Source organism: Amblyomma maculatum, chromosome 1 (assembly GCF_055883805.1).
Source record: "Amblyomma maculatum isolate TAMU_Amacu chromosome 1, ASM5588380v1, whole genome shotgun sequence".
Taxonomy (NCBI): Eukaryota; Metazoa; Arthropoda; class Arachnida; order Ixodida; family Ixodidae; genus Amblyomma; species Amblyomma maculatum.
The window spans coordinates 152,148,470-152,174,522 of NC_139344.1; the positions used below are offsets into that span (position 1 = coordinate 152,148,470).

Below are 26,053 nucleotides of genomic sequence, written 5' to 3' on the forward strand. Positions count from 1 at the left end.
GGCTCATTCGACCACAAGAGATATTTCTCAACAAAGTAATAACAAGCGCACCACACATATTTGACAAGTGGTTTCTCGGCAGACACGAAACACTCAAACACAACATATGCACCCACTGTCAGGCACAGTGTACAGCAGACCTAAACATCTTATCAATACGAATCGTTTTCAAGAGGAAGAAACAAAATTACGCATATTCCACGCGACGACATGCCCACCCTAGCAGATCAGATTCTATCAAGCACCGCAATACAACATTCCATTGCCACCAATGGCAGTGAGAGCGGCCTGCTTCGAGTAGTGTGAGAGAGGTCGAATTACAGCGCGCAGATCCGCAGCATGGCAAGCAACGAGAAACAGCTTGAAGAACCGTGAAAAAGAATCTACGCTCCCATCCCTCCTAACTCCCTAATTACCCAAACAGCGGCCAAGAGCTATCCCTTCATTCATTCATTCATTCATTCATTCATTCATTCATTCATTCATTCATTCATTCATTCATTCATTCATTCATTCATTCATTCATTCATATTCCATGCTGCGAAGAGGGGCCTATTATTCTGTCTTTAACTTTTAAAATAATGCAAGACTCAAGAAGCAAGTTTACTTTTACTCAGCTTCTCCAATTTGCCCGGCGTTTTTCTTATCACATTACAGTTTCTAAACACATCACAGTAAAGGCATACTTTGGGAGTTTAGAACGGCGATGAAACGCCATTGTTCGCTGCAACGATTGAAGACAGCTACGGCCTGCAGCGACATGAGCGGAAACCTCTCCAACTATTTCACAAGGTCACGTTGAGATTTATCAGTGGCTGGCAGGGTGCTTTACATCCGCCCGTAGTAAATGCGGTATTGGTCGTAGAAGTGCAGATAGCACGCGCAACATTACCGCTACATAAGCAAGTTGCGTACGCTTTGGCTCACAGCCTTGGCATTTTTCTGCATCACTGCACCGTACTTAAATGTCAGCCTGAAATTCGCCGTTAACACAAGAAAGCATTTCAAAAGCATTGCAGCGCAGAAGGCAAGCGACCCGCGAATAAACAACGCTGATCGCGTGGCTTGGAAAAGTGGGCGTAACTTCCAGTTCGTCGCCAACAAATGTGGTTGAATGGGGTGTCGGGCAGCAATAATCGCAATGTTGTTGTTTCGAGCAAATTATAAGTTTCATTTTTTTTATTTTAATCGATCATTTCTTCAGCCACAAGAAGTTTTATTTATGGCTGCGTACGTCGTTAGTTGACAAATACTGAGAGGTTAGTTTCGGAAGACGAGGGGTACAAGGAATATGTCAAGCGCTCGTCAAAGGCGAGATGGCATGGTTAATCGCTAGCTTCAAATACACCTTCAATGCGAACAGTTTCAACGATGCATACGAAGTACCATATACTGAGCAGTGCGCTCAAATTTACGCCCTAAGATTTTAACACTGATGAGGCCACTTACACTGCAGTGATGAATGTTCATTACCGACAAGTCGGGAAAGACGAAGAGCTTTTAAGCTATACCACTACGTTTCTCTAAAGTCAGTGCGTTAGGATGGCTTTGGCCTGGACCTGCGCCGGCCCCGTGAACCGTGGCAGGGCGCCGTCCTCAAATAGTTCATTCGGGCGTGACGGGCGGCGGGACGTGGTTGACAAGTTTTTTGACCCTGTCTACCGTCGACGCTACAATCTGAATGCCATCAGCTGCTGCCAGCCCATTCGTCAGCAGAGGTCACTGGCGTGTGCGCATATGTTTGTTGATAAACTTCCATCGCATTCATGTATTTTTTCACTTGAGTTGATTTTGTGACGTTCCTTAATTCCCGAAAAAGGGACGGAGCGGAATCGCCTCCCCGCAGCGCTAATGCTTGTAAATAATATCGAGTATTGAAAAAATTCACGCATCTATTAAAATTCATTGCAGTTTTTCTTTCTTGAAATCCAAGGTATTTGCAAGTGTTCAGCTCTGCGTTGTCACCAAACAATATTATGGTGCATTCTACGTGGTTTCATAACATCATTTCTTCTTTTTGTATTCTGTGTTTCTAGCGCCAAAAACTCGATGACAATTTTACATCTTCATAGAAGCCTTCAACTGAATTGTCATAATGGCTCATTGTAGGCACATGGGTATTTGCCCCCTTAGATTTGTACCCGTTATTCAGCTTATTGGATAACCGCCAGCCCCTCGTTAATGCCATGAAATTCACCTTCTCTCTCTCTGGTCCCACTATGTCCCACCTTTTATTCTCACCTGTCCGTTAAGCTTAGACAAATTATTATATATACTAAAGTACTATATAATGCACAGTGTACATTATCCACCAGAAAATGACTCGTTTATGGGTCGGATGTGAACGTATGCGAGTGACAAGCAATTTGCGGTCTCGTTAACAACCAGTTAATTAAGACTTTGTCTCGTACCACGGTCGTTATAAATCTTACAGTGCGCCATGCTTAATATAAGCGCGAGACAAGATTTTCACAGGGATACAAGAATCATCGTTCTCTTATTGTATCATGGCGACATGTTCCTTCACTCAATCTGCGCGGTGAACGCTAAACTTAAAAAGCAAAGCTTCCCAGACGAAGGAAATTTCCGCTGGCGCGTTGCGTTCCATCGACTGACAATGAGGAGAGAAAAGGGGAAGCTCGAAGAGAAAGGGACGAGATGCAAGGCATTGCATTTAGCTTCAACGTGCTGCAGAATTTCGGCTGCCTACGAAGCTATCTCCCAACCTTTTGCGTTATACTCGCTCGATTCAGTGCTCTTTGCAGTCCTCAACGTTCATTACGGCAAAAGCACCGGATAACAATTATGTAACGGACGACGGCGTTGTACATTTAATTAGTAACGCTGGAGCGCGGGTGCATAACTACCTTTCTGTGCAACGAATATAAATAACTAACGCACGAACGGCCATCGTAATACGAGGAAGTCGGCTTTCACAACAGTGTTGCAAGCACAGTGTGAAAAGCCGTTTTTAGTTCCTTCTGCCGCGAGTGTTTGTTTTATTTCTCTTTTATCGTCTATATGAGCCCACAAGTTGTCATTGTTCTCCCCCACATCCCGTTTTGTGTATAGAAGTAATAGAGTAAAAGGTCATTTCTGCGAATGGCTTGTGGAGTGGTTCACCCGAGGCGAAGGCCACTCACCCAACAGGGTACGGGGACGCTCGAGACGAGGTCGATAACTCCGTCGCCACGGCGGCCCCCGACTACAATGCCGAGTTTCCCGGAGACTGAAAAGCGCCCCGGACGACGGAACTCTCCTAGAGGCGCCGTCCTGCATCGACTACCCCCACGGGTTCGCCGTCTTAATCTAGCGTCGTGTGAACACAATATATCTAACCTTTCGCGAGGAAAAACCCACGGAAGGAAAGGCGTGTTGTTTTAGGTTCTGTCTAAAGGTAATTAGGCTATGCAGTGCGCACACAAGTAAGAAATTGGTGGAGAGAACCTCGTCCACAAACAAAAAAAGAAAAAGAAAAAGTGCTATAGTACTGCAGAATCTGCATTGGAGAAATGCGATAGCCTGAGCGTTGCTGCTGCACACGGTACATCGTGCGCCCATTATATAGCTTTTGCTTGCAAGACCAGGGCTACTGCCGCACAGTGGAAATATTCTTTCCTTGTCCCGACCGCCGGCAGATGTGTTTCGATGGAGGCGAAACGAAGAAGCGTCGGTGCGCAGTGCGATGTCAGTGCACTTCAAGTACCCGAGGTGATCGAAATTACTACGCAGCCCTACACTACGGCATCCCTTTATCTCTTTCCGTTTTCACTCCCACCTTCCTCCCGTCCCTTGCGGCGTGGTCAGGTGTCCACAGAAAGAAATGTGACACATACCGCGCCTTTCCCTTCCTGACAACCAATTATTAAGTCTGAAACAGATCCACTTCCGATTGGTGTGTCGTCACATCCATTGGAAGCCCACATTAGTGATATAGCTAATGTCGAATAATGCTTAACTTTTCTTTATTTTATTTTTACATTTAGGCTGTAAATGATTAATTTATAATCCTATCGACACAATTTTTTTCTGCAGCATCCTCATATCATCCTCTATCGATAATAACCATTCATGTGATCCTAACTCATCTGAGAATGACACAACGGCTGCGGGCACGTTTTGTGGACACGACCTTACCGACATTGCCTATAAAGGTTTCCGCCTTTTAAAAAATGCGCTCGAAATTCTCTTGAGTAGCACGCGACAAATGCTTCATTCCCGGGAAAGAAGGTTTTAAAAAGCTACCCGTATCAAGCGCAGCCGAAATTCACCTGTGTGAGCAGAGCAGCCCCTTGATTGAGCGCATGCCCTTATATTATTGCTACTTGCTCTGCGTTCGCGTTTCCCCCGCGAAGCGTCTGCCGCGCTTTCACGGTGCTGAGTGCAGCATAGTGCAATACTGAAAGAGTCACGACTCGCGCTCGTCTCGCAGGAAAGCTGACGGACAGCGCGGCCTGCCTGCCGTGTGCGCTCGCGGGCGCGGAGAGGAGAGGCCGTGCGGCGTGCCGGAGCAGGGGCCGGTGTTTATTTGAACGCGCGCAGGAAATCCGCCGGCATTAAACGAGGAACTAGGGTCTAGAACTGTGCCTGCTGCCGCGCAAAAGGACGCCGCTATCTTCTGCCTTATCTAACGCGAGCTCACGTCTTGCTCGCGTTTCGCCATCTACGGGCTTTCCTTCTCGGCACATGACCGCTCGCTTGGGCTTATGGCTATATTGCGGTGCCGGCTGGCAGGTGCAACTATTACTGTGCCGTGTCCACCGGGTGCTCGTGATAAGCGTCTCAATAGTCCACCGCACCGCCTCTTCAAACACATCTCTCTTCTTCTCGTATGTATTCAATGACGCAAGAGGTCTGCTATGCCGTCTATCCCGGGACCCCTACTCACGATGCAAAAATGTCGAGATATGTGCGTGCAGCCCGTTCAGAGAGCCTTCTTCTATACTATAACTACTGATGCGCAAAAAACGCCCAGTTTGGAATATAACGAAGTGGTCAACAGGAATTAGCGTCACATATTGAAACACACTCTTTATATATATATATATATATATATATATATATATATATATATATATTACAGGCTCTTCTAAGTGTTGACTGCGTAATCCTTCAGTCGGAATTGCGAATGTGAAAGTACGGCCGCTTCCCTAAAAATGCCTACTAAAAATGCCTAATACTTCCGTTAGGACCATAGATCACATCAGGCTCTTACATTACTGCTACCAGGTCTTTCAATCACGTTGATATTTTACTTATTGCTAATAATTAAACGCAGCCAATGTTTTAAAGCTCTTTTTCTCCCTACACTTATTTCTTGTATCGCGTAAATTACAGATGACAGGTTCTCTATTCTAATGAAGTCGCGAGATCTCAGCGTTTAGCGAACGTCAGCTTATTATTGAAATAATTGTACCTGTTTGTTATACGTATCCTACTAGCCACGGAGAACTAACTAGAGCTGCTGTTATTTGTAAACGGCATTGACGCAATGTTAATTACTCTACTTTTGGTAAGACGCCCGACTACTGTCCGGAGTTCCCGGGTTCGAACCCGACCTCGGCGGCTGCGTTTCGATGGAGGCGAAACGAAGTGGCGTCCGTGTGCTGTGCGATGTCAGCGCACGTTAAAGATCCCCAGGTGGTCGAAATTACTCCGTAGCCCTCCACTACGGTTCCCCTTTCTCTCTTTCCACTTTCACTCCCCCCTTCATCCCTTCCCTTACGGCGCGGTTCAGGTGTCCACATAGCAAGTGTGACAGATACTGCGCCTTTCCCTTCTTGTGAACTATTATTATTATTATTATTATTATTATTATTATTATTATTATTATTATTATTATTATTATTATTATTATTATTATTATTATTATTATTATTATTATTATTATTATTATTATTATAAGTAATACCCCTCTAGCTTTATTTTGCGATAATCTTAAGAGATAGGAGTATTCTTAAATAGAGGGATATGTCTATCAACCAGCTTCAACCTTGGGCTTGAATAATCCCTAAGCAATGCAGTTTGTTCTTTCTCTGTCGCGTAAAATTGCACGGTGCATTAGCAATGGGCTTAGTAACTACGCCGCAATCAATGTTCCGCGGTGAAATATGATTGCCCTAGATAAAACGGGCTGCGTGGTGATTAACGCTGAGAGGGTAAATACGTGAGCAACAGATTAGGACGCAGCGTCGCGTTCAGCGCCCTTGAAACCTGATGCTGAGACGCTGAAGCAGGACGGAGCGGCACATGGTGCGCACAAACGCATGAGGACACTTTCAGCTCAATAACGTGGAATACACCTCGTTAGAAGCTTATAAAAGCTTAGAAGAATGCCAAAATTTTCAGCGCAATTTTTCCTCGTTCCCGACTGTCTTTATGACGGAACCTAATATCACGTGGACAGGAAATGACAAATTGTTCAGCGCTTTTATCGCAACGCCGAGCGAACCAGGCAAGCCGCACAGTGTAAACTCGGAAGAGCGTGTCAGCAACAGGCGTGAAACCGGCAGTTCGGAGAGGTTTCAAGCCGTTTGTTCACCGACCAACTGCAGTCGTCGCTGTTTGTGGTACTCACGGCCGCCGCGTGGCGCTTCTTTTCGGCAGCATTGCCCCATTGTGATTGGTCAGGCAGTAGGCGTGTCCAGACGGTGACAACCGGTGCTTCTATCCCCGCTCGTCGCTGCACCACCGCGCCCGCAGCTGACCAGCACTGTCGCAGCACTGAGCCGGCGGTCACTACTCCGCTTTGTGTAGGGAGCAAGCAGAGATCTTGCACGTCGCGTCACAGCCGCGGCTCGGGGCTCGGTGTGTTTCGGCTTTTGCCGGCGGATGGCGACCGTCCGGAAGTTGCGCCCTCTCGAGGAACGAGCTGAAACCGCACCGCTGCTGCCGTGCTGTTGTGGGTTTCTCTCCGTTTTTTCTCCGTCCCGAGTCGTCTGTTTTGCCTCAGTGGTTGCGCGCCGACAAAATAGAAAACGCGCCGATGGATACTCGACGGCACGCCGAGAACGCGCCGAAGCGGATAGCGTACGATTTCTGATTCAGGCGGCGGCGGCAAAAGAAAAAAAAAAACAAAACCGCATTGCTGTCCGTACACGCCTGGCTGCAACTACAGCCGATTTCGCTGCCATGAACTCGAAACCGTGAGTGCGCAGAGTAAATATGGGGCGGAAAACACTAAATTTCCACGGCTTCCACTGCTGGAAAGTCCCGACTGTGCCCCGGAAACAAAGTTACCTTAGTGTCGTAATGGCCCACGATAAGAGGCAGACTAATCTGGCCGCCTTAATTGGTGGCTGCGCCAATAACCAAGGCAATATCAGCGTTTACCTGCGCATAGCATTGGCACCTGAGTGAATCGCTTTATTTTTTTTTTCTACTATGGACAATTTGGCAAGGTTAATAATGACAATTACAGGTGGTAAAAACAATGCCGGGAAGCGCTCTGTTTAAGACCCTCTGAGGGAAAGGTATCTTCGTCTCGCTCACTTTACCTCCATAACCTGTGCACAATATAGCACAAAAAGAAATTCATAAGAAATATTAATTTTCATGCCAAGGTTCTAAATGCTTTTGCAACGGTGTTATTTGCAGAAGGAATAAACCTTTTTATAGTAAGAAGCAGATTTACAGCTGCAGTGCTTCATTCTTCGAGCAAGGCTGCACGTAGAAGACCTACAGCCTCAGGCTGGTGACACTCTTTAGCACCCGATACAATCCCAGTGCAAGACTATATAACGACATCAGGACGCGATCTGAACTCCATCGAGGCTGTTGAATCAGCGCGTGGCTGTCGCTGCGTAAAATGTCGTAGGTATTTCGGGCAGTTGGCCTAGGCGCAGTTTGAACTCGAGGCACGTGATCATTGTCACTGCCGACTCACAATAAATGCCCTGTATATGTTTTGAGTGACGTACTACTTTTGAGGCATTTGCTAGTCTGACGCACGTATGCTGCTATTAATGGTTTTATTGATTGGACCTCTTAACTATTAGGTTTTGCAATGGTTCTGCAGTGTACCCCAAGACGACTGACCACAATAATTTCTAAACCAAACAGCAAGACAGCCCTCCACATTAAGTCACACTTCTACCAAAATACCTCACCAGAAGAGATATCGCCAAGCATAAAAATATAAAAAAACACTTTTCCTCCCTCTGACGACGCTGTCAGGCACATTTGCTCGTATTGGTACGGTCCAAAGTTTGGAGGAATCCCTCAAGTTGGAGTATATTTGTAATAAGAGAGATTCCTCGTTAGCGTCCACCAAAGTTAAGCCATACTGCTACGAAGGAAAACTACACATTAAGAGAAGGAAGTGTGGAGAGCGGGTAAGGGGACGAACGCGAATAATTGACATCCTATTTGAAATCAAGAATATGAAATGGGCTTAAGCAGGGCACATAATGCGGAGGCATGATAACCGATGGTTGCAAAAGATATCTTGCTTTATTCCAAGAGAAGACAAGTGTAGCAGGGGGCGGCAAAACGTTAGATGGGCGGATGAAATTAGACACTGCTGGGATAAGGTGGTAGCAACTGGCACTACACGGGGTTGATTGTAGGGATGTGGCAGAGGCCTTCGCTTTGCAGTGGACGTACTCAAAGTGCTGTTACTGATGATGTGCCCTTTTTTAATATCGGAAATTGTTCTGCTAGCTCTTTCTAAAGTCGCAGTTGCGAAAACAAAAAATATCAGCACAGATACTTAACATGCTTCGTGAAGGAACGCAAATGTCTTATGGTCTCTCGGTTAAAATGTTTTCGAGTGATGTTTTTGACATGTAATAACGTTATTTCTGCTGGTAGTGGATTCGGTGCATGTGTTTGCGTATTCGACGTAGACTGCCATGCTTCACACGGCGTATGGGAGCCGCAATTGCCGGAACCTCGTTTTGAAGGCGTACGATTGGAAGTGCATATATGTCGCCGGTTCGAATCCCTGTCGCGAGCTAGCCTCCAACTTCAATAGTCGCTATGTGCAAGAGTAATGGTATGACACACCCGAACGCTGTACAGCGAATTGTTGCATTACAATTTTGATAAATGTCGGGAAAACTGCTGCTATGTGGAGGTCCGCTGCAGAGCTGAGTGCAGACGAACGAGATGTATATAGCATTCTGTGAAGGGGCAGTGCCCACGATCGCGGATGGGTTTGCCTCATGAGAATATGACGTCAGAGCTACTGTCATACGGCCGCTTGAAGACGAATTTTTAGTACCATCTCTCGGCAACAACGACGCCGATGGCTTTCCTCGTGATAAGATTAATAACGCTTTCACCTTCAAAAATTGATTTTTTTTCTACCAGTACATTCATTGGCCACAAATAATCTCATCGCTGTTTCACTAAGTACGCTGACATATTGTTTTCAAATATTTTATGTTGTGCAATTTTACCTCAATTTCGGGCACATTTTTTTCTTTTTTCTCTGACTAGCCACAAAAACAAGGTTTGGTATAGTATATGGTACACGAAGGTTAATGTCCCAAAGTGACGCCTTATCCTCCAGAATAATTTAGACCGACTGTGTTCTGTGTCTTTTTTTTAGGCGAAAGCCTTTCTAAGCTCTTGGTAAATATCCCGCGTCTGCGATATGTGTATGCGAGATTCCGCGAGATATGTCAACGAGACGTCGCAATAGGTTGTGACGTCAACATAATTTCCCCGGTAAGGACGTCGCGATAGGTTCTGACGACGAAGCCGAAGAAACGAGAAAAGAAAGTAATGAAATTGTAACGAGTATACAAACACGCAAGAGAGAAAAAGAAGAGAAGAGATAGACAGAAGAGGAAGAAGAGAAAGAGGAGGACAAACTTTCGCCATTAAGCTTTTAAGCGGAGCTAAGTGCAATCCTGTACTTTTTTCCCCCCTTTCTTTACGTACTAGCATATCGGGCAGTGCCGGGAGCCTTCGTTACGCCTCCAGGGAAACACGGCCACTGCGGCAGCGTTCGAAATCGCGGCTTGAGCAGCATTCGACATCGCCCTAACCGCTGAGCCAATGCGGCAAGACGGAAACACCGCTTATGCGCCACCTTACATTAAAGAACCGGCGTTAAATGGCACACTCTTTTCTCATTTACCTGGTCGCAACAGTATAAGACATCAGAAGATCGCGATCTGATAAATTAAATATATGCGTGTATAGCACCGCACGAGAGTGACGCAGAGCAGATGTCTAAATCCCTAAATTGGCGCCATCGGAAAGTAAATTTTTCAGCCCGTGCGCATACCACGGGTTACGTATTTAACAAGCCTGCTTAATAGCTTTCAGGTGCAACACGTCCCTCCCATTAGACTAAGGCGACATCTGTACTGCGCAGTGTACATGGGGGCAGAGAACGAACACACACACACACACACACACACACACACACACACACACACACACACACACACACACACACACACACACACACACACACACACACACACACACACACACACACACACACACACACACACACACACACACACACACACACACACACACACACACACACACACACACACACACACACACACACACACACACACACACACACACACACACACACACACACAAATCGAAGAAATACTCTTAACAATCCCTGCACAAGGCGATTACTTAAACAAAGACGTGTTTTTTAGCGTACGCAGTCAGTTATGTCTAGTAAGCAAATGCCGAAATGATTGTTTGCGCACATCAATATTACGCAAAAGATATGTACAGGAAATGATGTCTAATGAGTAAATACAACTAAGCAAGCAATATTAATGCGAATTGGAGCGTATATATTTGTCCTCTCGCTGGTCAGATATATCATAGCGTACCAGTGCTTCGTCGTTGCTCGTCAAGCTTCGAAGAAAGAAAACGAAAAAAAAAAAAAGGAAGGGACGGGGCAAACATCTGTAAGTCAATTAAGCCTGTGGACAAAAAAAAAAAAAAAAGGAATATTCCCCACTACACTAGCGGTCCTCTACCTGGTATAAATTTAGCACGTTGCACCGATAGAAGGACCATCATCAAGATCCAGTGTGACGCTTTGTCTGGCAATGGATAAGAGCACCGATCCTTTAAGCAGCGCGTCCAATGCGTGAGTAGCTTTTTTTTTATGTTCTTTTAGATTCGTAAATGAGGTACTGTTGTGTCTGTTTCCACGACAGCAAAATCGAAACATCCAAGTTTACTCCCTAAAGCAGCCGGTAGTGTCAACTCATCTCTGCGTTGACAGAATAAACTAAAAGGTTAAAAAAGAATAGTTACCAGCTGGAGAAGCAGAAAGAAAGCGCCGTCTACTAAAGCGATTCCATCCGAGCGTGAATCATGTAAGCCTTTTTCAAAGATAATGAAGCCCACAGGTTTGCATCGAAGCCTGATTGTGGGGCCCTGGCCGCATCCGTAGGAATCCCACTTTTTGTATGTTGAGGATGGGAGTCCCTATCCTCACACATAAACTAAGGTATTTCAAACGCTTGCTATGGGTAACGAATTTCACAGCTTGGGCCAGAAGTAAACATTTAACAAGGCTTTACTACCTTCAAGCGAAGGGCCAACGCTATCATATGACCGAAAACATCGTTAAATACAGTGCGAGACTTCTCTGGAATGCTAACTTCGCTTACGGGCGAAGATCACTCACTCACTCACTCACTCACTCACTCACCGCTCACTCACTCACTCACTCACTCACTCACTCACTCACTCACTCACTCACTCACTCACTCACTCACTCCTTGATTCGACACTCATGGGCTACTGTCTTTCCTTCCCCATATTCATTGGCATAAGATATTCCGTTTTCCATGCAGCAGTCTCTAAACAATGGTTCGCGGTGTCGCTCCATGCGACCCGCAGAGGAGCATAACCCCACAAAGGCCCGCCGCGACCATGTCTCGCAAACGCACCGCGTCATGGGTCTTCTCAACGCACAGCTGCGTAAGCTGAGAGGCGCTTGTTTTCAGCTCCCACATTCGCACAGGTACGTCTGGCCTACAACCGTAACCTAAGTGCCACCAGTTCCATCCGGCTGGCTGGCTGGGCCTGGATGAATACAAAATTGAAAGTGTTCTTTGCTAGTACAGAGACGTGCATATTTTTTTATGCTTGTTCCTAAATAACTGCAATCCTGCCAACCGTTCTGTACAACTAACTGTTGCATGTCGGCCTGGCAAGTTGGGCACAAGTGTTGAAAGAAGGCAAAAATAATTTATACCCGAGGCCCATTCTCACATAGTAATGTTATATTTGCTGTCTTTTTTAAATCTATTTATTCATTTTTATTTCTGCTCTACGCAGCTTTGACAAAGTTATTGAAGGCCCCTGTAAATTGGGAACTGAGGGATCGTGCAAAGCGTCCGCCCCCATGCGAAAAAAGAAAAGCGGTTTCATTTCTTTCTTCAGCCACGTTACACCGCCCAGTAAACGTCCCAAAGCAAGGACTATATGAGAGGCCGTAGTGGATGACTGGGGGTTAATTCCGGCCACCTAGGGTTCCCCACCATGCACTGGCATCGAAGATCACAAAAGGTATGTTTGAATTTCGAAATACTGCAGGGATTTAATCCCGTGACCTCGGGCTCAGTAAATAAACGCCATTGACACTAAATAAACTACACGATGCTTTTTCAATTCTGCTTGAAAATTTGCGCATGACAGAAAGCATATATGCATGATTGGTCGGAGAGGAAACCCTCCTGCAGGCACTGAAAAATTAAAACCGCCGTATTAGAGGCCCCTGTATCCAACGGCACGCGGATACTGCGGCATATATTTTACATGAAAATGCGCGATAGCCTACATTTTCTTCCAACGGGTACCGAAGAGAAATGCTGAAATTCGATGTCTTATCAAAAACTCTATGGTTCATGCCGAAGTATGCTGTGCTGGTATACACGCAACAGAGGTATGTCATGAAGTGCGCTACAATTATGGGCATGTCGCTTCCATTACCCTCAGCACACATGGTGAAGCATCTGCAACTGGGGAGACGCTTGACAGGTGTGCAATATCTTCCTATCAATATTTGGTCGCTTAAATAGGGGCCTTGCGCTGTTTTGAGACCTTTCCAAAAGCATCTCTCTACTCGTCGCCGTAGTAAACGCTAAAGTCTGTTTTGTCCCGTGCCGATGAACTTGACGCCGGCAGCAGCCTAAGGGCTTTGCGCTTGTCTGCGGCAATCCAAACATAACTGTTTACCTTTTTTTATGTAAACAATGAAAATATTTCATCAACCCCTTAGCTTAGCGAGGACAGAGTGCATGCGAATGATGGGTTGTTCGGCACAGGAGATTGCGAAAATGGAGGCCAATGCTCGCGATGATAGAATGGCGACTGGCGAAGTCGTTCATCCAAAAGCAGTGACTCACGCAAGACAATGCCTGTCTTTCCCCCTGTTTATAGAGAGTCAGTTAACCTCGTCATGTGAGTATGCGTCATGCAAGCGTGTCTGGAGCGTGAGCGCGGGCGCAGTCACGAATTTCTGAAGTTCTTTCTTTTTTTTATTTACTGAAGTAGCTGAACTCCTGGCACATGAACAACGCAGGAACGAATGCCTCTCCTCCCGTTTGCCTTCAAGCGTTCAGCCATTGGCGCATTGACCATTGATTTTCATTACAAGCAATTTTTTTTCTGCTAGACATATATATTTGCCAGGCAATTTTCGCCCATTCCCTGAAGCGAGTATGGGCCACTGGCCGTGAAGAAAACAAAACCCTTTAATAGGGAGAGGGAAACCTACCATAAAGCCTTTCTGATTGACGTTCTAGTAAAGTACAGGTGTCGGCTGAAAAATCACTGGGCCTTATTTACTGCGCGTTTTCCCTACGAACACCCCGCCGCCTTGGCGTGCCGGATAATATCTGCCTTAACGCATGCTTGAATCCTCAGTCTTGGTGAATCAAGGCCCCCTGTAGACGAAACTGCACCCTTAAACCCCTGCGTCGGCTGGCTGCTCCAGTATCACAGTTATCAAGATGAATCCTAGCCATGGTAGCCAAATAGAAACGCGCCGACTAATTATGAAACGCAATAGAAGTCCTAAGGCTGCCACTCGAGGTAGGCTTCACAGGGATTAACCACGCACCTCGCCTCTATGGCAATGTCTATAATGGAACGGCACGTTTGAACGCACAGCGTACTAAATCAAGCTATCGGGCAAGTGCCAGAAGAGAACTTTCCTTACTATCATGTGCGCTTTGTGAGCAGCTCAAAAGTTAGGCTAATTTTTTTCAAGCACACCTATCGAGAGCAGGTCTTTTCACTGCAGCCTGCGTCCACTAAGCTTCAGAAACAAGAAATCTTTCTTTCACAAACCATGGCCTAAATTACCGACCTCGCAAAGGAAGAGTCAAAATCACTCATCTCTGGATTGTAGGCGATCGAGCGTGTACACTTTAGAAAATGCGCGTCTAGAAATGCTCATGCAGAAGCAGAAACGCTGTAGAAAGACAGCTTGCCTCAATACTCAGCATCCGAGAGCATGGTGAAAAACGAGAAACATGAAACTTACCTCCGCATTTCTTGCTCGGCCAGCGTTCTGTGAAGCCATCTATAGTGTCGCCTTTGTTCCGCCCCTGCCGACAAAAACATCGCAAAAGGAAAACAGGTGGAGGAGAACTTGTTAGTCGCGAGCAGCCTCTCTGGAGCGCGTTTATTTCTTTTTATTTATTTTTCGCATCACGTGTTTGCCTTTGTTCAAGAAGAGAGAGGAGTGGAGAGGAGATCGAAAGTGGCAAACCATGCGTGCTCGTCGCGACCGCTCACGACTTTCTCGCGTGACGCTTTCCATCCGCTCATCGGCTGCGCCAAGACGTGCGCGCCCACACCACCCCTTCAAAGAGCGCGACAGATGCGTTAACGCGAATTAGCGCCGCTGAACGTACCGAGGGAACGCTCGGTCGCCGGTACAGCGCGGCTGTCATGCGGGCTGAAACCGCGGAGCCTTTTCGAGGGATCAGTCAGCCGAGAACTTAGTGTCTCGCTCGTAAGACCGGCTGCTTTGCAACAGACTCGCGTCCGTGCCCTGTTCAATCACGATAGATGGCTCTACGACAGACAAGATGCTAGCCATCAATGAGTCGTTCTTTGGTGTGAACAAGCTTCCAATTCGCCTACTATGGCTTTTGACGCTTCATTTTTTCTTTTTTCTTTTTTTCTACAGAACAGGGACCTACCTCCCTGAACTAGCATCTTCGCATTCCCTCACGTGCCAAGCGCAGGAACCGAGAAAACGGCGACCTTTCGTCAGCAAAGATTACTTTTCCTCAATTCTTATCGATTCTATGTTCACCGTGCCGTCAAGTGGGCGCCGGTGATAGCGGAGGTAGAGTATATGAAGAGCAAGCATATAAGTTGAATAGCATCGTAATAAAACTGTCATTATCTATGGTCTGGAGCCGATTGCATTTCGTAGGCAAATAAAGGCATACCCGTTTGATAATTGGAGGAAGGGGGGGAGGGGGGCGGATATAGCCCTCCCAGTTAATAATCCAATAATTTCTAGCATGTTATCTTCAAGTCTGCTGTGCCAATTATGTTCTCATCACGGAAAGATTGCTCTCATGCGCCCCCAGTCTTAATGTTTCCCCTAACTTGGTCTTACTTTTTATTTATTTTTTTAACCGGCAGCACCCTGGCCGTTCTTAAAGACCAAATAAACGGTCTCAGAGCTCTATGAAAATATGGAGTATCCCTACACTGGATAAGAATATTGTCACCTGGCTGTGACGGCGGGCACAGTCGTAAGCAATAATCAGGAAGCACGGAAATGGACGAACAGAATGCAGCTCGGCGTCGTCCATATACCAACAAACTATACTCAACGGTAGTCGGAAAAAAGGACGCGTATTCCGTATTACATTCAAAGGGTTAACACGACCGTTCTAACAATGCGCTTAAAAACCTTTACTCTCGCTGAAACCGTTGAACGAAGTTAGTTTCTGCAGAGAATTGTAGTTGTCTCGAGTGACAGAATAAACGCGACAAGGCCACGTACCGGCGGCGTTGAACATAGAAAATTAATCCCTACAAGGCTTCACTGATACATGATCTATAGTTACTTTCGCTTAGCTACTGAGCCGGAGGACTCTGGCTCAATTCCGGCCGCGGCGGCCAAGTTTTTTAGAAGGCGAAAGACCCCAATGTGTCCGATATTACTCCGGAGCCCTCCACCAAGGCACCTGTTTCGCTCTTCCTCCACCCTCTTCCCCGTCCCTTCCATCACGGCGCGGTGAAACTGTTCATCGACAAGTGAGGCAGCTAGTACACCAATGCCTTTGCTCGAAACCAATTTCCTGTCACTCATTTCGTTTGTATATCACATTCGTTTTGCATGCAGCAACTGCAGATATCTTCAATGGTAGCATTTTCTTTCTTTCTTTTTTTTTTTTTTTTTTCAATCTATAGGATCTAGCTTTCAACCACCCAGCCGTAAACGCGAAAAGTAAAGCGCTTCCCTCGAAGTTGCCGAATGGCATCGGCCGTCCTCGAAAGCTATAACGCCTGTTTATCTAGTATTTTCATTCGCTGACGATTTTTTGACTTTGTTAGAAAGATTCTTGATTATCTTTTTCTCCCCTTTGGCAGCTTTACGGCCAGCCATCAAGTCTTCATTATCAACAGAACGTCAGTGCCACAGCGTTCAATTCACCTGAACAATTTTGTTACCCGTCACTTCTCATTCTTTCGAATTAACAGCTCTTCATTACGGCCACTGCTTTTCTCCTCGCTTGCTTCAAGCGTTGCCCGCACCAAGCCACCCAGAAGTGCGTGTCTAAAATGGCTGCTCATATCAGAAGCATCTTGCATCGCGTGGCGGCAGCAATAGTATAGCATTTCAGGCGGCCATGCTCAGCGCAGTCATGCATTCCTCGGAAAAGTTCCCTGAGGCTGCGACGAAACTTGGTGCCCATTGCTGCCGCTGGGGAAGGAAAACGAAGGAATATCATGCAATTCGATGCAACAATATCACGCTACGACGAAACCTCGTAAATACTGCCCTGGCCGCAATGCAATTAACACCGTCAAGAAGCAACAACTGAAATAAAGGGACGAATCGGCATAGTTTGAGGCTTATCATCAGTGTGTAAAATTCGGGCTGGGGGTTGAGACGAAGAACAAAAGTTGCCTCGTCTTTTGTTTTGTCAACCGAACTGCAAAAAAAAAAAAAAAAAAAAAATACACAGTCTGCATTACAAAACAATACTTGTCTCTCTCACTGTTATCTCGTTTTGCTTTTTTTATTTTATGCTGTGTGTATTTCTGCCCGGTAATATTCAGGGCATTTGTTGTTTTGTATCACTACCGTGGTACGATCATTGTGGTTTTATGCCGGCGAAAAGTAGTAAAAGCCCTGCTTGCGTATTACCCGTGCGCTACACCCAACAGAAAGTGCACAGTTGCCACCTTCCGTGCAAGCACTGCGCATATGTTTGTTTCTACTCGACTTCAGAAAATATCAAATAAGAAAAGAACTGAACTGAAACATAATAAGCGATGTGTTTATGCCTACCAGCTAGCACGCGAAAAGCGAACGTCGAACCCTCGAGAAGGCAATACGCACAAACCTTTTTTTTTTTTTAATTCCATCTCGCCCTCCCATCCAAGTGAAGATCCTGTCAACATGGTCATGTCAAACAAACCGCCGACAAATTAGTGTCCCGGCCATGTCACCTGCTAAGTGTACCACCTGCCAGATGCATGCTGGTGATTTTTCGCTCACCACGCCGACAACGCGTGGACAACGACGACGACGGTTTTCCTGAAGAGCAGGGCTTTCTAAGAGCGGTGCTCGTGACCCTATACCACTGGCTATTACAGAAACTTGGCAGAAGGAATTCTGCTTCGAATAATGCGGCAACATGGCACCAGCCACAAAAATATTGTATTTGTTGTGGTAAAATCTTTATTATGGACCGGGATTCATTAGCGATGGCTCGCTGCTGCCTTCGCGTGAACTGGAGAGTTTAGGGTATTCCCTTCGGGAAAGTAAAGTCCGTTATTTTGTTAAAGGTCAATAAGAGAACGTCACATGACAGGTGCCTCCATGCTGAGCGTAGCTTTGTTACTTGTGTTGCGGCAGTTCATTCTGTGCGCTTCGAGTGACCGGAGTTGGTGTGGCCATTCGGGTCAAAGCTCGATGGCGAATTTCGTATATCGACCAAGTGGAGAGGAGGGGCGTCTCACGTCGCGTACAGCCGCGGCGGCACGCAGGCGGCGAATTTTCCGATTACGTTGCCTGGCGGCGAGTAATTTGCGACGACGAGGATTTTGTGCGTGGGTCCCCGTGCCTGCGCGCACCCCATGTGTGTCGTCTCTTTCCAGATCAGCTGCGTGAAGTGGCCTACGGTGTCGATGTCCGGGTCCGAGCCGTCCCATCGGTAATCCGCGATCTCGCTGTACCAAGATTCCACGGCCTCGCGACCTGCGCGGACCACGTTGCAGGCACGGTGAACGCTGTCCATCCGATGCAGCTTCCACAAACTACAGAGACATCACGTGTATAGTTCCGGTTGTGATAACACGGGGCACGTCTCGGTGATAAAAACTTTTGCCACGCGTTAACTAGTACCCTTGTAGATAAGTGCCGCCGAGGCTGTCGCCTATGGACCTAAGTAATTATCAAATCATTTCTACTGAACGCGTGGGAAAACTTCAAGCGCCATAAGCGTGTTCTGTAATATTTTTACCTAACCTGTACATGGCGCGCCTAAACCAAGAAGTAGACATATGAGTTCTTGAAGTGGGTTTAGGGGAATCCTCTAAGACGGAGTAAATTTTGACTAAAGGAGTAATTATAGTCATTAGTATCCACCCAAGCACAGCAATGCAGCTACAAGGAAATCATATGGAACTCAGTAGCTGAAGAAAAATTTGTCTTGGTACAGGAATCGAACCCGGGACCAATGCCTTTTTGGCGCAGCCACTCTACTAACTGAGCTAATAAGCGCAGCTAACAGGTGGTAGAATTAGGCCGAATTCCAGTAAGTTGAGGGGAATCCCTGAAGTTGGAATCTGCCTCTCTCTACCATCTGCTCAGTTGGAGCGGCTGCCCCGGATAACCGGTATATCCTGAGTTCATTCCCTGACCCGATATGAGTTTTCCTTCAACTGAAAAGAACCTGAGAAATCTGTTAACTTGCCTTTGTAGCCCCGTGCTCTCGGTTATACATGCTAATATGCAATTACCACCAGATAGCAGAAGTTGTTGGGGACATCGTACGTTCCTCCGGATAGATCGTGCGCGCTTTATTATTAAAGCTGTGGGTGCACAGAGGAACTGCAGTACCCCCCCCCCCCTTTATAGGGCATACATAATGGCCCTTCTCCCCATTCTTCGACTCTGATTGGCGACCCGCAGTTTTTCTCTCACCAGCTGTCTACTCTCACCCCCTCTTTCTCTTCTACTGCCCTCTGTCCCTCTATCCTCATTTAAATGTCGAGAGGATTTCCCTCATTTTTCTTTTCTTTCCACCACACACATACACACACATACACACGCACCAACACCTTCACACGCCCACGACGGTAATTTTTTTTTTTGCGTTCTAATTCTAACAGTTCGAATATATAAAAGACAAAAACAGCATACACTAACGACTGCGCTCCGTTCCAGTAAAACCGTGAACACGTATTGCACTAAGATCCAGCTTCTCAGGCAACACATTTACAAGGTCTTCGCCCTTTAATATCTGTTCATTTCGAGCCAACCTTGATGTGAAGCCGTGAAACCTTGTCCGAACTGTGGAATTGACCCTTGACAGGTTGACGCCAGCGCTATATCTTCCGCTGTGCTACTATCTTTTCGGCGAGAGGTACCGTACACAACCCTACAGCCACTTTCTCGTTTGCAGTCCGTTCACTCACCTGTTATCTGATGCTTGGTGTTGCTGGACCACTTCACGTAAACGTTCTCGCCATGTTCCGTGTCTGGGCTGTGTTCAAAGCGGTCTTCCTTGGCGAGATAGGTGGCCCACTTTTTTGCCATTTCGCAAAGCTGCAAAGAGGAACCAACGTAACACAGACATAACAAAAAGGTCAACCCATTTAGCAAGCATCTACCGGTTGCTTAGCTACGAAGCGCAGTTCAGCTCTTGAATGCACTCCGGCTGAAAATGCAAGCAATTGGAAAAGGTTGCTGCCCCTTGGACGAAGACAATTTCGCCGGATGCGAGCCGACACGGAGCACGTATCTGCAACTTTTAGCCGGACCAATTTGGTTCCTTGACGCACAAAAAAAAAAAATTAAAACTAAGATGACGAACAATTAGGATGTAAACACATTTGGCAAAGCAAAGTACCCCGTCTCTGCAACCAACATCTTACTTTTCGTGCCTGACTAATGGGCATTCATTTTTAAAAATTCGATATATTTATTTCAATCTGAACACTTTTAATTTTAGTCTAATGAGCAACAAATGACGCGCGCTTAATGAAGAGCGCGAGCGGGCCGTGTTCCCGGTTTCAAATGACATACCATCGGCTGGGGACTTAGCCAGAGCCGTTAAATGCGCGCGCTGTTGCATGCATGCACAATAACCTTCGACTCGCCGCGAACCATGCACACTGAAAACAGAGCACGCCTTCTGTATTTCGGGCGCTATAAATTCCTCGTGCATGCGTTGAAGTACGGCTACAGTGCTTAGCCCGGAAGCTCGGACACTACTACAGTTATCCCGACCAGTAGTGCACTCTCAGTGCACTACTGCACTCAGATATCAGTGGAACAAACCAGAGGTTTTTATCGTACTGCTACCAGATACCGAGACCACCAGGGGCCAATGAGTTGTTTTCAGTTGGCGATGGCGGTATACGTATATACAGGATATCCAACAAAAATGGATAAAGATTTTAAAATATCCAAAGCATTCTTCTCAATTAAAATCAAGTGAATGCCGTTGGAAGTTATGCAGAATAGCAACCGCACTTTTTCCGCCTACTGCATTAATTACTCATCATAATTAACATTCTAAATACGGCATCAAAAGTACAGGAGCGATGATCCAACCCATTTGTTTCTTTTCTGATGAGGTAGCCTTATAGCGTAGCTGTTTTTATTCAGCAAAAAGGGAGGCGCGCGAAATTGACTAACAACACGCGACAGCGTATTCCGTAAACCCTAACTCAACCCCATTACAGAACTCTCGTCCGCAACATGCTAAGGCGATAACATATCCCATTTCGCAAGCAGTTTGCAGCAATTCGAAAGGTACGGGAAACCTGGGCCAACCGGTATGACACGCACTGCATGACTGTTCCTGCGCACCTCTTGACCACGGAGTATGAATGCGGTAAGAACACGATCATGTTGCGCCTGTCATTCTGATTGTCCCTGGTCGCCTTTACTTTTCTTTGAGCAGTTTTGGAATGGGGTATAGATTCGATCTCTCTCCACTGCCCACGACAGAGCTGCGGCTAGTTCCAAGCGCCAGTGACTATTTCGGTGCGCCGTCAAAGCCACCGGCGCTTACCAAGGAACAGGCAGCGGCGCGAAGCTCTTTTGTGGGCAGCGCTTTACAAAATCGCGGACAAGAGCGCCGTAATAGCGGTGCATCATGACGTAGGGAGTAGTGTCCTGTACCGCGGTATTTCTCAGGTTTGCAGGTTGTCATTTTTCGCAAATAAAGAGGGCTGTCGAGAACACATGGGTCCGTTCATTTTCATGACGCTTGACAACTTTCCTCCCACACCTCAGAATCTAAAGCCAATTTAAGAAGTGCATTCATGTCGACTAATTACACGAGTAGGTGGAACAAACAAAAGTCTAGTCAGTAATATACATAATGCCTATTATTCACATCATTTTAATTCAGAAGAAAACTAAGCTCGATTCATTTTTAAGCTGAGCCTGCATATATAGATACGCCTCGTTCTGTCGCGTGCGCAGCCGTCCTTGTTCGTCCACTAAAGAATTGCAGTGACTTTATCGTCCACTAGTCACCTGCGCACTCTCACACAGGCGCGCTTTTCTTGTCCAGCACTCGCCTTCTTGTCGGTCGCAAGCGGAGGCACACCGTGCAGCGAGCGGTAGTAGTTGTGCCAGTCGAGCGAGTCCTTGAGGAACTCGGCCTCGGTCATGGGCCGGTCGCGCGCCAACATGGCATGGCTGCCCGGGGTGATGATTTCTTCCACGACATCCTTGGTCCCGTCCGGCCGGTTGACGATTTTCTTTCGAAGCATCGAGCTCTGCACCGTCTTGGTCTGTACAATGCGCCGTCCATGCTGGCCAAACAGAGGAAAGCAACGAGTCAGACGGCAAGATAACAGGAGGCCTTCACACAGCCGAGACGCCTCAGGCCATTTCGGTACTAGGCTGTGCGGGCCCCGATGCATGCTGGGACATTACACGTGCACTACAGCTGACGCAAACTATAATGCTGCCTAATGGCCACTTCCAGTCGGCTATCCGGAGTAGATCTTCTTGTCCCTCAAAGCCAAGAGCTGTTTTAATGGGCCATTTGGAGGCAGAACCCGAGCTCTGATTGAACCACGAAGGCACGATCCCCGGGCTCCTTATAGGCATCTTGCTCCTTCGCGGATTCGCACTTCGAATCGCCAATTGGAATTTGCCACGAGATAAATGTGCCGGTGTGCTACCTGTGACAATGCGAGGTATGCACAAACACCGCGTGCTTTCAGTCCTTTACAGCGCCGTTTCTGCATTGTCTGCCTCTTGCGTTGGGTTTCGGCTACCATATTACAGTTTTCTTGTCTATGAGCCGCTGGCCAAATCCTTGTTAGGAACATGCCGAACCTTCTCATGACCTGCACACTGAACAAGCGTACGTAATTTGCTCTACGTATACCTACTTGGTCTTTTACCAGATCAATGTGTAGCATATTTTTAGAAAAATAACCCACACAGGATTACAGGGCTCAACATTTCGCTTCTGCTCCAACGCCATTTAATGAGACAGTACGCCGGCTATTTTACAGCGAAAGCTTTAAAAAGCCCTAAAAATTTCCTAAGAACAGAAATAGAAATATATAAATATATTTCAAAAATAATCAGTCACGATTGGTGCAATTACCTGCAAAAGTTAATAATTACAAAACTAATTAACTAAAATGTACAAATTCACTTTTAATTCGCACAGTTTCATCGTTAATGCCAATTCAGAGTTCGAAACCAGGGGCAAAATGATACCATGAAAATTATTTTCGACGAATAAAAAATAAGTCATTTTATAAACCCTGCAGCACGCGAGGAAACAGCACTTTCCATTTTTCTTTTTCGCAAAACCAAAACTGAGACCATCAGATGCGCAGTAAGCGAGGCGTGACGTCTGCCGATAGTGTGTTGCGGCGACTACGGTGCCAGATGTGAACTGCGTGCTCTACTGTGCCGTGTAATGTGATTCAGCTGTTTTCAGCCGTCGCTCTCAAAATATCCACGACGCAATAAGCAATGACTCCTTTTCACCAGGCTGCGAAGCGAATCAATATATATGACTTGGAACAACAGCGCATGCGGTTCGAATTAGGCGGCGTAGTCACTGCAAAACGTCATCAGCAGACTTCACGTTCCCATCCAGCTCCTTGCGCGTCTTATATTGCTTATATGCTCAATTCAGGTTATATGCGGAGGAAAGTTCCGGATTTAGAAAATGAGTATTTCTTCATTTTAAAACCTCATGCAGCATCTTCTTGTCCACAGCTTCAAACTTTCCATTAGCACTAACTATACAAACTGAGTTAATTGAAAAGTTAATAGGTTCTAGTTTGTTATGTGATTAAAATAGTTCTAACAGTAAATTGCGTTTGCCGCGGCTGAGAGCCGCCTGAAAGTACTTTTTTTTTTTTCGAATTTCCTCTATTCGAGAATACTTGTAAGTGTTCGCTGAAATGCCTGGTATCACCGCTGCAAAATAACGACCGCCGCCAAGCTTTTGCTATATGATACGCGAAGTTTCTGCTTAAAGCGCTTCCTCCCGCCGTACCCTAACTAACTGTACGTGCGTCACTTACGTCGTCGTAGCTGACGGTCTTGAATACTGTCGTAGTTGGGAAATCTTCATTTTGCCCTGCAAGCAGTGCAAACTGGAATCAATATGTAGTCAGAATTTTCAGCCTTTGCTTTTCGGGGGTTCTGAAAATCATTAAGAAGCTTAATTCACCACGAAAATTGGATTGTTAAAGAGGACTGGCGGTATCAAAATAGAGGAGGATAGCCGCGCCACTGAAAGCGCGCCCCGTGCAGGCCTACGCAAAATCTTGCCGAATGACGCCTTAATTGTGAAACGTGCATGGACGCATGGAGCAGGGAACTAAGCTCGCTAAACTACAGATGCATCCTTTCGGCCTTGACCGATTAGACGTGTGTGCAGGCCTTCAATAACCTGATTTACCTCTAATGCATGCATTCGCCAAAGTGCTTTGCAGCGTTCACTTGCAGAGCATTTCTGACTCCTCTCCTCAACTTCCGGGTCGCCATCACGTTGGCGAAACATTCTTTTCATCGCCTAGTAAACATCGCAAGCATATTCGTTCGAACACTTCAAATCAACTCCAGCATAGTATAGGCGAAGTGGAGTAGCTATTTCACGAATGCATAAACCAATTGACCGCTGGCCGATTTTTGCTGTTCAGAACACCTAGAGCCCAGCCGGACAAGAACACGTAAAAGTTCGACAAAAAAAAATAGTAAAAGAAACGCCCCTGAGATATGCCTTCGAATTAGCTACGCAGTTTTTATCTACCACACAGAGGTAACATACGCCGAAAAAAAAAAATCGAGAAACAGGATACAGTGTGTACCTATAGTTAAGACTTCTCGCTGTCGTACAGTCCGACTGTTGTGCTGCGAATGTGGAGTTGCGTGAAACACTTCTAATTTGGTATTATATATATTATATATATGACGATTGATTCCCAAGCTTCAGTATCGCTATCAAGGCCGACGATTCGCCAGCCCTGCCAACGGATGCATGAATCGAAATTTTCATGGAGAACTTAGGCTGCAAGCATTGAGCCGCAACATTCTCATTGCGTTATTCGCAAACCTTAAACACGTAAGGAGCACTACAGCGTCACAGGATTATTTTAGTCGTCGACTGACCGTGCATTCGATGAATACATTTTCAGTAAATTTCTTAAATGCCGTGACCCGATCATACGTTGCTCATGTGTTATGCCTTAATTGCGTTAAGTTACTTGCTGTATTCTGCCCTCATATTAGCGCTGTTGTGCATTTTTTCCCCTCTCTTACCGTGAACCTAACTAGGAGCTGAGTACCGCACACCAGGAAAAACAAGGGCTTAGCGATCTTAACTGCTGAGCCGAGGCTATCGCTTCTTCCGGGCCTCTACACAGTTTTGCCACTCTCCTGCGGAGCCAGCCGTGGTCGCTTACCAGTGGCCGGCGGGCGGCGGCACGTGCAGCACCACGTGAGGGTGTCTGCGACCTGGCGCAGGATCTCGCCCATTGGGTGCGGCGGGGTTGACCCACGCTGCGCCGCCAAAGCTGCCGCTGCTGCTGCCGTCCCCCCTCAGATCCAGGCGCCTCACCTCTTCCTTTTCCTCTTCGATGCAGATGTATGCACTCATGCCTTTCGGCACCATACTTTTTTTCTGCACAGCAGTGAGCTGGACTGCTGTTTTGTAGCAAGGGCTACATTGGCCACAGTCTCGCCATTCCGCCGTGCCTGTCCGAAGAGCATGTGCCTGTCCGGAGAAGAAAAAGAAGAAGGAAAAGAAGAAGACCGATACTCGGTAGTTGGTAGAGGCGAACCACAACACTGAGTTGTTAGGACAGAAGGTTCGCTCGAACGTTGTGACGGCAGTGTGCCCCGGTGTTCGACGTAGAGACGATGTCATACACTGGAAGTCTTCTAAACCCGAATGAGGATGGTCAACGACGAGAGACAAGGTGTGCTCATACGTGAAGTGATTCCCCTATGGCATAAATAAAGCTGAAACCATAGAGTAAACTACTATGTACAAAAACCATGTCTTTACTTTCAAGCCGAACCTAAGCGTAGCCATGCAGATTGCTCTCGCGTACCTCAAGGTTTAACCACAAGCTAAACCACATCTAATTTTTTTCCTTTCAATAAAAAACAACCGCCAACCAG

General features: G+C 46.5%; 2 protein-coding genes across 2 annotated transcripts in view; both read right to left on the reverse strand.

The window, feature by feature from the left end:
- LOC146204626 (Golgi-associated plant pathogenesis-related protein 1-like) overlaps positions 1-6,878 on the reverse strand; it is a 39,850-nt gene extending 32,972 nt beyond the window's left edge. Inside the window, exon 1 of the mRNA XM_084589312.1 lies at positions 6,578-6,878. Within this exon, the coding sequence (XP_084445438.1) occupies positions 6,578-6,617 (40 nt within the window). The 5' untranslated portion in view covers positions 6,618-6,878. The remainder of the gene's footprint in view (positions 1-6,577) is intronic.
- An 11,286-nt stretch (positions 6,879-18,164) lies between these two features.
- Positions 18,165-25,852, reverse strand: LOC146204627 (Golgi-associated plant pathogenesis-related protein 1-like). The gene is made up of 5 exons (XM_084604862.1): positions 25,333-25,852; positions 23,950-24,005; positions 21,967-22,203; positions 19,849-19,978; positions 18,165-18,406 (listed from the first exon to the last, which is right to left on the reverse strand). The coding sequence occupies exons 1-5, from the start codon at positions 25,403-25,405 to the stop codon at positions 18,165-18,167; spliced, it is 738 nt and encodes a 245-aa protein (XP_084460988.1). The 5' UTR covers positions 25,406-25,852.
- Positions 25,853-26,053: the final 201 nt, after the last annotated feature.

Excerpts from the sequence above, each read along its gene's own strand:
- LOC146204627 (XM_084604862.1), bottom strand. The coding sequence starts at position 25,405 with ATGGGCGAGATCCTGCGCCAGGTCGCAGACACCCTCACGTGGTGCTGC. Across the intron at positions 24,006-25,332 it reads CCGCCGCCCGCCGGCCACTG|GGCAAAATGAAGATTTCCCA; the intron begins GTAAGCGACCAC and ends CACTGCTTGCAG. Across the intron at positions 19,979-21,966 it reads CGCTTGCGACCGACAAGAAG|CTTTGCGAAATGGCAAAAAA; the intron begins GCGAGTGCTGGA and ends TCCTCTTTGCAG.